General features: G+C 60.5%; 1 protein-coding gene across 3 annotated transcripts in view; it reads left to right on the top strand.

The window, feature by feature from the left end:
* PMEPA1 (prostate transmembrane protein, androgen induced 1) overlaps positions 1–12345 on the top strand; it is a 54050-nt gene that overhangs the window by 35897 nt on the left and 5808 nt on the right. The window contains exons 1-2 of one of the 3 annotated variants that reach the window (XM_004759915.3): positions 7788–7891; positions 8505–8659. In XM_004759915.3, the coding sequence (XP_004759972.1) occupies positions 7807–7891; positions 8505–8659 (240 nt within the window). In that variant the 5' untranslated portion in view covers positions 7788–7806. Of the gene's footprint in view, positions 1–7787; positions 7892–8504; positions 8660–12345 lie in introns of those variants that run through there. The other 2 variants (XM_045070504.1, XM_045070503.1) reach the window with 2 other exon arrangements.

Below are 12345 nucleotides of genomic sequence, written 5' to 3'. Positions count from 1 at the left end.
ACAACACTTCCCTGCTGGGCATGTGCCCCTGCTCCCCACCCCCACCCCACTGCCGGGCTCCAGAGCACACCATGGTCTCCCACTGATTCTCACTTGTCTGGCTGCCCTCTGGCCAAGTGTGTCTCAGGATGGGCATCCAGGACTCTGCCCTAGACTCCCTCTCGCCCCCTCTGTGGGTCCTCCGCAGGGCAGCCATGCCTGGCCATCTTGTTCTGCAGGTGTCCTGCTGGTCCCCGGTCTGGGCAGACACAGCTGTCGCCCACAGACATACATATGTGTCCTAAGTTTCACTTTATTTTAAAATATATATGTTTGCTCTCTTTCAAACAAAAACAGACTCATCCTATCTAGTGGCTTCTCTTTCATCTGGCCGTCTTTGGTGCCAGTGTCCACAGATCTGGGGCTGTGGCTTCCTGGCGTTGTGTCGGCCCCTTGGGAGGACATGTAAGCGGTTCTTGGTGATTTTTGCCCTTCTGTGCAAACCTGCAATGGCTGTCTGGACACTCACCTGTGCCCACGAGAACAAATGTGATCATTTATTCAGCATATTTCTTGTATACCGTATCATGGGAAGGTTCTAGGTACTGGGGACAGGGCGTAAGCTGTCGTCTTGGGTGAGAGAGACCTAGTAGGGAGAGGCTGAAAGGAAGTGGTTAGATCACAAATAGCATGGCAGAGTAATGTTCTGATGAAAAGGAAAGCAGGCACAGGGCATAGGGTCCTGGGTCTTAGGGCTTCGGCAGAGTCCTGTTCCAGACAGGGTGCCCGGGGATACTCCCACAGGAAAGGACATAGCAGCAGAGGCTGGAAGGTAAGGAAGGAGCAAGTGTGTGCATGGGGGAAAGTGATCTTTCCCAGGTAACAGTAAGGGCACATGCAAAGGCCCTGAGGTGGGGCCGTGCTTGCTGGTTTTATTGACCGTGCGGTTAGAGCACTGTGAGAATGAGGGAGAGTCCCAGGAAAAATGGATGTGGAGGAGAGGGCTCAGAGTTGATACACCAGGTCGAGCGTTCACGCTTGAAAGTTCTGAGAGCTTGTCGGTTTCCCTCTACATCCGTGCTCCCCATTTTTGCCGTCCATGAACTATAGCGCTAGCCGGGGCGACCCACGTTGGTGAGCCTTCGCCAGCCACAGTGGAATCAGACAGCCCCAGCCCGGAGTGCGCGAGGAGTGGGGGCGGGCGTTCCCCAGGGCCCGCAGGCCTTGGTTCGACGGGTTCCCTCCTGGAATCATTGGCTCCAGGTCAGCGGGTGGAGGTCTTGCCACGGCCATGGGAAGAAGGGCCGAGGTGGTCCCTCTGTTTTTCTCCCAGATGAGGACATTGAGTGATTTGCCTGGAGTCACGGTAAATGGCAAGCCTGGGATTCGAACCCAGGAGTCGTTGGGTCAGACACGCTCGTAACCAGTCTTCTGGGATTTTATCATGACCGGGCGTGCAGGGAGCCCCAGCCCGTTTGCCCGCACTAGCCAGCGTGTGACTTTTCCTTGAGGCCACCAGACAGCACCAGACAGCATCACAAGGCTACGCGTTGGGCTAACGGGTGCCAGACGCCCGACTGCACGCTTGGCGCAGAGGAAGCACTTAGGAAGCGGTTCGGTCTGTTTTTAAAAACGAGAATACTGCCCTAGATTTGCTGCCCACCTCTCAAACCTCAAAAGAAAGATTCATTCCCCCCCCCCCATAAACAGTCTTACCTTAAGAAACAAATGTGCCATTGGGGGGTGTTTGAAATGGCACCAGGAGTGATCAGAAAGTTATTCCTTGGACGTCTGGTTCAATTTTATTTGACATTCTAGGTGGGGAGGGAGCTGGGTCCTTATTCAAATGCAGGGGGGGTCGTTGGGGGAGGGGGGCAGTAATGATGTGGCTGGAACCCCAGGCAGGCCAGGGCTCTGCTGAATGACAATGAAGCCCGCCCCAGTGGGTCTCATCCAGGCAGGTCTAACAAGATTAGATTTTCATAAATTTCAGACAGTGCCAATTCCTAATTCCTTGGTGTGCGGCCGCGAGGCCAGACAGGGCCGCCTGCACCAGCTGCTTGTTAACCAGGAAGCAAACTGGGTCCCCTCCACTGGGAGCAGACATGAGGGGGGTGGGGAGGGGGTGGCAGGGGGTCGTCTAGTCTGGAAACCTCCTGTGGGCTGGCGGGAGCCAGGTGGGCTGAGGTCCAGCTCCCAACTGCTACTCCGATGATTAATCAATCGAAAACTTGGTGACAGTCACACTCGCTTACTGGTACCTGTGCGGGGGGCGAGGGATGGGGAAGGGGTGGGGAGCGTGTTCTCCTGCAGTGCTGTGTGTACAAATAGCATGTTTTCATCCAGTTCTGCACCCCATCTGCCAGGAAGTGTCCTGGGCTCCTGGGCTTTGTCCCGGTCAAGGCTCTGTCCACCGAGAACACAGGGCCATAAACTTGGTTGCGAAAGAATTTATCTTTACCTTAAGTAACCGGGTTAGGAGCACAGGCTCTAAACCACAGAGGCCTCGGCGGCCCCTGCCACGTGGTCACCGGTGGAAACCACGGATGTCCTATCAACTGAAATCTACCAGGTCCTGCTTAATGCCATACTGTCCCCGCGTCACAAAAATAATTCCGTATGCTCTCGCCGTATCGCCAGTCTGGTGGAGAGTTTGATAACTGTTTTAAATATAATAGGCTTCCTTCTTAAGCCACAGTTTTATTTAATTTTAATTGGATTTTAATTTAAAGGCCATATTCTGAGAGAGCATCCTGGCTTCCCCGGTGGCCGGCGCTCCAGCTCAGGGAAAAGGAGAACCGGGCGCGGCGAGGATTCGGGGCCCTTCTCCCCCTCGGTTTCGGCAGGGCAGGTGCTGCAGCCCCGGGGGGCTGTTGTGGGAATTGAGAGAGGAAGTCCCCTTCCTGGCTGGCACTTGGCGATCCTATAGCAGTGGAAGAGATGGGAGCTGTTAGGGTCTGTGCTCGGTGCCATGAGAAGTGCCCAGAGCTCCCCTGAGTGCCTGGCGTGACCTTCCTGACTGTTCTGTGATTTTCCTCCACTTTAGGGAGGGAAAGGGGGGTGGGTGAGGTGGGTACCACCTGCCGCAGGTACTGGCCGCGTGGACCGCTTGGTGGGTGATGCTATGAGCTGTCCCGCCCCTGCCTGGCAACCGGATCCATTCCACATGAGCCCTTTGCCGGATCCGGGGTGTTGCTGAGCTGAAGGTCGGGCTCGGCACCGCGGGGTGTGGGGCCGCTGGCTGAACGGAGCCGTGAAGGCACGGCCTGGGAGTGCGGTCCTGGGGCTGTGGGTTGTGTGGCCTCTGGCCAGCCATCTCCTGTGTCCGCCTCCTTCTTGTGGTCCGTAGAGCAGGTGTGGAGGGTGAGCGTGTTTGTATCTGCTTCACAGAAGGATGGTGAGGCTTCACCAAGGTGATGCCCATGGGCGCATGGAGGGGGCACTGGTTGCACGCCGCCTCCGTCCGGGGTCAGGCGGGCTGGAAGAGGACCTGAGATGGGCATGCGGACATCTCAAAGTGACTGCGTCTGTCTCTGGAGGAGAAGACAAAAGGGAGGGTCGGGCTACTCGGAGGAGGCAGACGAGCCTGTTAATTTGAAATTATTCACCAGGAAAGAAGACGCTAAATTAAATTAGAGTGACCTTACTTTGCATGCAGAAGATGGGCTTGGCCACCCCCGAGAGCCTGCCGCGTCTATCACCCACCCCAAGGGGGAGATTAGAAAGAAAAATGGCAGAGCCGCTCTCCATGCCCTCCCCATAGCAAGCAGGCCTGATGCCCAGAACACGATGAGGGAAATGTGTTTCTTTCCCAACGGCTCCTGTTGGCGGCCAGGCCCTTGGAGCGGGAGCAGAGCAGGTGCTCCTGAGCCCCTCGTGGCCTAGTGTCTGGCTGTCCCCTGGGGTGACCATATTGGACTGACCTCGCTTCCAACCCCCACCCTGCGGCAGAGGCCAGTCGGGTGCACCTGGCCGGGCAGTCGGCCGGGCAAACCTCAGCATCTCTAGCGCATCGGCCTGTTTGAGGGGTGTCAGCGGTTGTGACATGGGGACAGGAGCCCGCTGTGTCCTGTCCCTTCGGAGCTCTTAAGTTGACTGCATCTCCCCGATGGCGGGTCGTCCCTGGGGCTCTCGGAGGTCCGCATATCCAGGATCACTCGGGGAGCTGGCAGGTGCTCGGGGTGTGCGGAGGGGAAACTGAGGAATGCTTTGGGAGAGCTGCAGGAATTTAGTAGAATGAGATGGCCACGGAGGCTCGGGGTTGAAGGCCCATCTCGGCTCTCCTAGGTCTGGGCATCCTTCTGCCCTGCGTCTCCATCTACTCGTCCATGTGGGGAGGCGGGTCCATGTGGCAGTCTTCACCATTGGGATCATAGTAAGGCTCCAGGGACTGTGCTGAGGTGGGGCTCTTGACCAGCCCGTTCGCCCCCTCTTGCTCCGCCCTCCTCTGTCTGTGACCTGGCTTTGGGCGTGACTCCTGAGGTTACAAGAGACTCGAAAGCCAGGGAGGGGGGCGGGCAGTGGGAGGAGCCACCCCTCTGAGCTCGGCGCTGGGCCTCTGGTCTGTGTGCAGGTAGAGGGGACGTCTGTCAGACTGAAGGAGCTGAGGCGTCGTCCGCGTGGCCCCCTGTCTGCCCTTAGCAGCCGAGTCCCTAGCAGCGAGTCCCTCGGGCTCCTGAGTGGCTGGAAATCCCCAGGCCACTGCCCTGCAGGCTTCAGCCTGCCTAGGGCTTTCAAACTCTTCTAAAAAAGAAAAGAAAACAAAACCAAACTCCTGAATGTGTTGCCAGTTAACGGCCCGGGGGCGCGGGAGCTTCATAGACCGTTCCTGGTTCTGGAGATATCGGGAGGTGTGGCCGCACGCAGCCGGCTTGCCTGCGGCACCGACCTGTTCCGTGCCTGGGGTTTCCACGAGTCGCGCCTGCCTAGGGAGAGGAGGCGGAGGCTTGGTTCGGGGTGCCCGCCTGGACGGGGGACAGGTGCAGGAGCCTGAGCTGCCCAGCGGGGCCCGGCAGACAGCACAAGCCGGTAGAAAGGAGGCAGCCGCCACCCGCAGCTCTGTGTCCTTGGTGGGGGGGTGATGGCGGGGTTGGGGGCACACATGGCCCGCAGTGGGCCTCCTCTCCAACAGGTGCTTTCCTGGCGCCTTTGCTAGAGAAGCGGGTTGTGTCCCCCCAAAGGTGGTGTCTCCTGGAAGAAGCACCCTGAGGGGAAGTGCACGGAGGTGCTGTCAGCGGGACCAGATCCCCTCACCCCACGGCCAGGGCCAACACAGCCAGCCCAGAGGTGTGCCCTGCCTTACGGGTTGTGTGAACCAGCTGCTGGCTGGGGGCCTCCTCTGGACCCTTCCGTGCCCCCTACCCACCCATGCCGCTGGGTCTGGGGATGGGCTGGGCCTGGAAGATCCGGCCCAGCCCTGCTTAGCGCTCTCTGTGTGGGCTTATAGGTTTGGGCTTCCCTTGTTTTGCTGTCCAGGGATGATAGGAACCCCCCATTAATCACAGTCACGGAGGGAGTGCTGAGTGCCAAGCATCTCATCTACACACAGCCACCCGGGGCCCGTAGCCTCCTTTGACCTGGGGAAGCTGGGATGGGCCGGGTGGTGAGGTCCAGGCTGGCGCCCGGTGGGCCCAGGACGCTTGATGCAGCTGGGGCAGGGCTTAGGGGCCCTCGGGGTCCCCCTCCTCTTCTGGGCCTACACCCAGGCCTTTGGCTTCCAGAATGTAGCCTAGAAATCAGTCATGGCTTCTCTTTTTCTGAGTTTTCCTGCCCTTCAGCCTTGTGCGTTTCCGGGGGTTTGTGGCCCAGGGCCCGGCGTCGTCACATTCATGGTTTTAGGAGTGTTGTGCTCCTTTCTGGGGGTGATTCTCTCCCAGGAATCCAGGAATGTGTTCTCCTGCCCTTTTGGCCTGGGCTGGTGGGGTCAGGAGAGCTGTGGAGGGCTTGTCCACCCCCACGGGCATGCCCGGGCCTCACCCGCTGCCCCTTTGCCATCCGGCTGCCTCAGCTGTCTCTCCATGGGAAGGGCCGGGGCCTGGGGTTAGGACAAGGACAGCCGGCCGCACACCTCCCCTGTCCAGGCTGGTGCGGACAGGTCCTTGGAGACAGCAGGGGGAGGAGGCAGAGGGGAACCCACCACCCTGATCCTGGCCGGGGTGAAGAGTGCATGGGGCTGAGGGAGGGGCCTCGTCGGCCCCTCTGAGGAGGGAGGGCGTGGGGGTTGCACAAAGCAGGCCTGTGTGTCCCCTGAATGGACAGCTTTATCCAGGGCCCTAACAGACAGGGCCCTGCCCTAGGGAGCCAGACCAGACTGCCCAGGCGCCGGACCAGCCTGTCTTGGGGAGGCAGGGGGTATGGCCGCCGTTGCTGGGTCCGAGGGCCTGCCCGCCCTCCTGCAGGAAAGTGAGGGTGTCCCTCCAGTGGTTCCATCCAGGCCTGCCCGATCTGCTCCCGGGCAGGGCCTCAGCCTTCTCAGCTCCCAGGATCTGTCTCCCCAGAGTCCCTGGCCAGGTCGCCCTCCCTCCGGGGCTCTCCAGAGCAAGAGGGGACGAGGTCCCACCTGGGAACCAGAGACAAGGCCCAGGCTCCAGGTCGAATTCCTGGGCGCACAGAGGTCGTCCAGTGGACGGTTGCGTGGGAGGAGCCAGCAGCTTAGGACCCTTGGGCTGAGAGTCTGTCACTGGATCTCTGGACCCTGCTGTCCTTGCCTATGAGATAGGATGATGGAAATGTCCCAGACGCACACGCAGCCCTGGACAGGGATTCTCAACGCTGCAGCGTGGACCCGTCGTTCTTCGTCATGAGGTACCCTGGGCACGGCAGGAGGTCCTGGCCACCAGATGCCTGGAGCGCCCGGTGTGACAGTCGCCAGTGTGCCGAGAAATTGCCACGTGTCCCCTGGTGGGCAGACTCACGCAGCTCGATGATAGCAAGGGTGTGAGCAGTGGACAGGCAAACACTGGTGCAGCTGGGCCAACACAGAATGTGGCTTGAGAAGGTGGTGCCCTGGGGACCTTCGTGGGAGGAAGGGGGTGGCCAGGGCTTTGGAAAGGATGTTGGGGTGGGGGCTTCTGTGTGGAGAACAGTAACGTTCCCACATAGGACGCATTGCTTCTCCGGCCGGAAGCCGCAGGGAAACTGAAGCAGGAGGGTCTGGCCCTCGCAGGGCTGGAGTTTGGGTAGGTCCAGCAGAGCGGCCAGAGCCCTTGACACAGCTGTACCTCATGCTGCCTGTTGCTTTCCACTCCTGCACCCGCCACTAGCCCGACTCCCCCACCCCCCTGCTGCCTGCCCCCACTCCTCCCTCCGCCACCTGCCCCGGCTCCCCCTCCCCCACCCGCCTCAACCCCCCCAGCTGCAGTTCGCCTGTCTTGGAGGAGGAAGAGCTGAGTCAGTGGCCCTGAGCTTGAACCTATGCCCTGGGGAGCCGTCAGCTAATTGCTTGTTAGCCATGGGTGTGGGGGGATTGTGCCCCGGTGGGCAGCTGCCCACCGTGGCCTGGGGGAGGCTGGCAGGGCTTGGTCCTGGCACTGCTGGCTGCTGCCCTGTGTGTCGTGTCACCACCCAGATCCGAGGCGGGACCGGGTGATTGGCGTCGCGCCCGCTGCTGGGGGGCTCTGCTGGCTCCGACCGCGGCCAGCTGCTGAGCCGCCTCGACATGGACCCGCACGAGTCAGCAGAAACCGCCCCGGCTCTGGCAGGATCAAAATAACCTTCTTCCTTTTCCAGCACTTGAGGGTTTTTCCGCCTTCGAGGGGAAAAAACAAAACAACACCAAAAAAGGGGGGGGGGGGAAGAAAAGAGAAAAAGAAAGGAGACTGGCAGCATATGCAGCCCCAGGACGTAGTTTTTCTGAAGCGTCTCTCTGGAGAGCTGGGGGGCTGGGGGCGTCTGCACACGGTCCTGTCCTGTTGTGAGTGTGGGGTGTGTGTGATAAATGTGTATGTGTGTGGGTGTGTGTGGGGTGTGTGTGGGTGGGTTATCTGTTTATATGTATTTTGGGGAAGGTGTGTGTGAGTGTTGGGGTGTGGGGGTGTGTGTGTGAGTGTTGGTGTGTGTGTGTGAGTGCTGGGGTGTGCATGTGTTGGGGTGTGTGTATGTGATTTGGTGTGTATGTTTGAAGCTGTGTGTGAGATAGTGTTCAGGTGTGTGAGTGTTGGGGTGTGTGTGTGTGTTGGGGGTGTGTGTTGGTGTGTGTTTGTGGTTCAGTGTCCATGTGTGTTGGGGTGTGCTTGTGTCCGTTTGTGAGTGTGAGGGGGTGTGTGTGTGTGTGTGTGTCCATGTGTGGGTGTTAGACGGGTGTTGGGGTGTGTATGTGATTCGATGTGTGCGTGTCCGTGTATGAGAGTTTGGGTGTGCGTGTGTCCGTGTGGGTGTTGGGAGTGTTGGGGTGTGCGTGTGTCCGTGTGGGTGTTGGGAGTGTTGGGGTGTGCGTGTTGGGATGAGTGAACGTTCTGAAGGGCTGGGCCCTGCGCCGGTGGCCGCGTTGGGGTCCCCCGAGGCTCACGTGTCCCCCCGTCTTGCAGCAGAGCTGGAGTTCGTGGAGATCACCATCATCGTGGTGGTGGTGATGGTGATGGTCGTGGTGATCACATGCTTGCTGAGCCACTACAAGCTGTCTGCGCGCTCCTTCATTGGCCGCCACAGCCAGGGCCGGAGAAGAGAAGATGCCCTCTCGTCGGTAAGTGCCCGGCCCCTCCCGTCCGCACCCTGAGCTCCCAGGGCCAGCGGGATGCCCCTCAGGCAGTGCCCCGGGATCCTGGGTCCCGGGTCGGGGTGCTCGCGGGAACAGCAGAACGGCCATTGGCGGCTGCAGGGGAAGCTGCTGGGCAGATGATGGACAAGGCCGTTCGGGGTCCGGGCGCTGTGGGACATCAGCCCACAGCCCTGCAGCCTCGGCCCTTCCCTTCCACACCCTGCAGGCATCTGGGCAGGGGGCTCACGGTGTTTCGATGCAACCTTCCCTTCCTTCCTAGCTCCACTGGGCCCGGCCGTGTGCCCTCGGACCAGTCCCCAGTCCGTGAAGTGGGGCATCCGTTGCCATTCACTGTGAGAGAGACGGACGACTCTGTCACTCGCTGGGTGACTCGGGGCTTAGCACGGAGTCAGCGACCGGGCACTGCTGGCCGCGGGCAGGCACTTCCCTTCACTCAGTCACTTGGCCGTCCGTCCAGCACCTGCCCGTCCATTCGTGTATCACTGGACAGATGCTTACAGAGCAGAGGGCCTAGAAGTCTCGCAGACGCTGGCAGGAAAGGCTGTGACCAAGCCACCTAGGGCCAGATCCAGACAGACAGAAGCAGACAATATCGAGGGTTCTGAAGGGAACCAAAGTGACTGTCCCCAAGAATGCCAGAGTGCGTGTTTGGCCAGGATGAGCCCCTCAGGCCGAGCTCCGAAGGAGGAAGTGATGGTGGTTGGGTGCAGGCAGGGGAGGACAGGCGCTGTGCTGGAAAGGGGACCTTTCAACGTAATCCTGCATTTTGACGTGTTACCAGAATTTCGAGCTTCATTGGGCATCCTGGAAGCCCCAGAGTTATCACCTCGAGAGCACAAAGTAGAGGCCCGGCCGGGTGGGAACTTGGCTTTCTGCCGCTGGGAGTGCCGGGGCCCCTCACACCCTGTGCCCTTGGGGCTGACCTGTGCCCCACCTCCCCCCATCATTCAGCAGGTGGGCCGGTGCAGGTGCAGAGTTGACCCCCAAGGGCTTTCTGCCCCCACACAGGCGATGCGTGATTCCCCAGCTGGCAGCAGGGGGCTGTCAGAAGGGCAGGCTGGGACTTGCAGAGAGAAGAAGGTGGCACATGGGGGGCTGGGGCTGTGGGCCCGACCCCATCTCCCAGCCTGTGGGGACAGGTGGCGGGGCTCAGAGTCTGGGCCTGAACCGGGACCTCAGGAGGCTCGGGCATCTCTGCCTGCAGCAGGCTGCGGCTGTGGTGCATCAGGCCCGGAGCTTCTGCTTGTCCCCCTCTCCCCGATGGGGACATGGAGGGCACTTGGTGCCGCTTCTCTGAAGGAATCTGTCACTCCCAAGGCCAGGGCTCACCTGTGTTTGTTGGCGGTGGCTGTTGCCCGAGTGAGGGCACCACCTGCTGTTCCCGCACGCACCCGGGGCCTCCCGGCTCCCAGCAGCCCGGAAACCCCACCCTGTGGCGGGGAGACCGGGGCCCAGACAGGTGGGCACGTCTGCCCGAAGCCCGGCAGCTTGTGAGCAGCAGCGTGCACAGCCTGGGCCGCTCCGTTCTGCCTCAGATGCTAGCGCAAGGGGGATATTGGGAGCCAATAAGATCTCGCTGGGTGGCGCACACCCAGGGTGGGCCTCCTGCGCCCCACCCCGAGCCTCAGCCCTTCAGACGGGTGCACTTAGACTTTCTGCGGCCTCCCCCAGGTGTGTGGTCACAGGGAGGACAGTGCTCGCCCGGAGGACTGGGGGGATGGCACAAGTTCCAGTGCGAGGGATCCTGCCTGCCGCCGGGCCGGGGAGACAGTCTTGGGAGCGGCACCTGCTGCCCAGACGGGGGTTCCGGTTCCAGCCCTGGTTCCCGGACACCTGGAGCCAAAGGAGAGTCCCCTCCCCCACCTACCCAGCCACCTGCAGGGGCCCGTGGGGATGCCCGGCTGGGTAAACACGGAGCCTCATTAGGCCTGAAGTAAGTGTGGCAGCTCCCTTGGGGACCCCCTGCCAGACAGGGTGCATCAGAGGAGTCTCAGGGCCCTGTGACCTCCCACAGAGACCCAGACCTGGGGCCCTCCTGTCCCCAGCATGACTGTCCTGCTTCGGTTCCTTTTCAGGGTGTCCCCATTTTTTCATCTGTCAGAGACTGAGGCTCGGGTGCAGGTACGCCATTGGGCCTAGAATGTCACTCCCCCACCCGATGCTGTGCCGGGGGAGGCCACACTCGACTGTGTAACGGTGATCTTGCCACCACGGTGGCGCAGAAGCTGGGCCCAAAGGGGCTTGTCCTGGGGTTGGTGGGGGAGGGGAATGCCCCGTTTCACCTGGACACAGGGAAGCAGGTACCCAGGTGCCGCCAAGCCCCACCCAGGAAGTCTCTGAGCTGCTCCGGGGTCCCTGAGCTTTGCTTTCAAACATGAAAGGTGATTTCCTCACCTTCTCCTCACCTTCGCAGCTTTAATTATTCCCCCAAAGCTTATGCATCTTGAGCAGCAATGACCGCTTCACCAGTAGCGCTCTGGGAAGACAGTTCGTGTGTGGGGCCTGCTCAGCGTGGGGCAGGGATGGATTCGGACTGGAGGCTGAGTCAGGGCCTTGGATGGGGTAACCCTCTGTTCTCTTTGTCCCCAAATAGCCCTGGCATGGGTCTCCCGCTTCCCACATGGCTTCTGTGCACACAAGGCTTCTAAATCGGGTCGCGGGCAGCCAGCTGGACATTGGATTACTATACAGCGGGCCAGGCCCATGCAGGAGCTGAGACACCATGAGAGTCTGGGAGGCAGGGCGGCAGTGGGTGGTTCCTGGAGGGCTCCCTGGAGGAGGAAGTGTGATGAGGCTGGTGGATGGTTCAGAGCTCTACAGTGGGGCTCCTTGGGCCTCCATTGGTGTTTTCTTAAGCCTCCTGTGTGCCAGGTAGATAGCTGCTCTGTTAGGGCTGGGAGTGGGGGCTGTGGTGGGAAGGGGTTCTTGGCCACATCACGCAGACCCTGGGACAGAGGGACTCGTGGGCAGGAGTGTATCTGGGTCACAGTCCGTCCAAGCTGGCCTTGGCTGCGTGCGTCCCACCCCAGGGCTCCTGACCCTGCTGAGGAGCAGGCGGATGGCCCCATCTGCTTCCTGGTCCACACATGGACTGTGCCAGTGGCCCGACTGGGGGCTACGGGAGCCTGCCAGGACCAGCCTGAGCCCGAGTGGGTCAGGAGGCAGGCAGGTGAGGGTTTGAATCCCAGCACTGCCTCTTACTGGCTGGGCCCATTCAGCTCTCAGCCAACCGACCTCAGCCTGCCTTGGGGGTTTCTTGGGAGAAATGAGATGGTGCTTTAAAGAGTGCTTAGTGCAGTGTCCGGCACCAGGGCAGCGATTGAAACATTACTAATACCAGTAATGAAGGGCCTTCGATGAGCACCTGAGCAGCGAGGTTGCATGTCTGCTTGCTACGTCCTAGCACTGGAACGGACTAGACTCCTGCATGCTTTACTGGCTGGACAGCACTGAGAGCCCCAGAGCCCCCCAGTGGCCGTTTAGGTAACTGCCGTTCTCTGGGCAACCCGTGCGCCCCACACACCCCTCATTCACCTTTGGGCCCCACACTGTAGGTGAGAATGTCTTACCTGGGAACTCTCAAGAAAACAGGCCCCCAAGGAAATTTTTAGGGTGATACGTTATTTTGATTGGAGCGATGGATCTCTGGT

This window comes from Mustela putorius, unplaced genomic scaffold, assembly GCF_011764305.1.
Source record: "Mustela putorius furo isolate JIRA1106 unplaced genomic scaffold, ASM1176430v1.1 tig00003972_pilon_pilon_pilon, whole genome shotgun sequence".
Lineage (NCBI taxonomy): Eukaryota > Metazoa > Chordata > Mammalia > Carnivora > Mustelidae > Mustela > Mustela putorius.
Note: the sequence above shows the minus strand (reverse complement) of the source record. Positions and strands in the feature narration are given on the sequence as shown.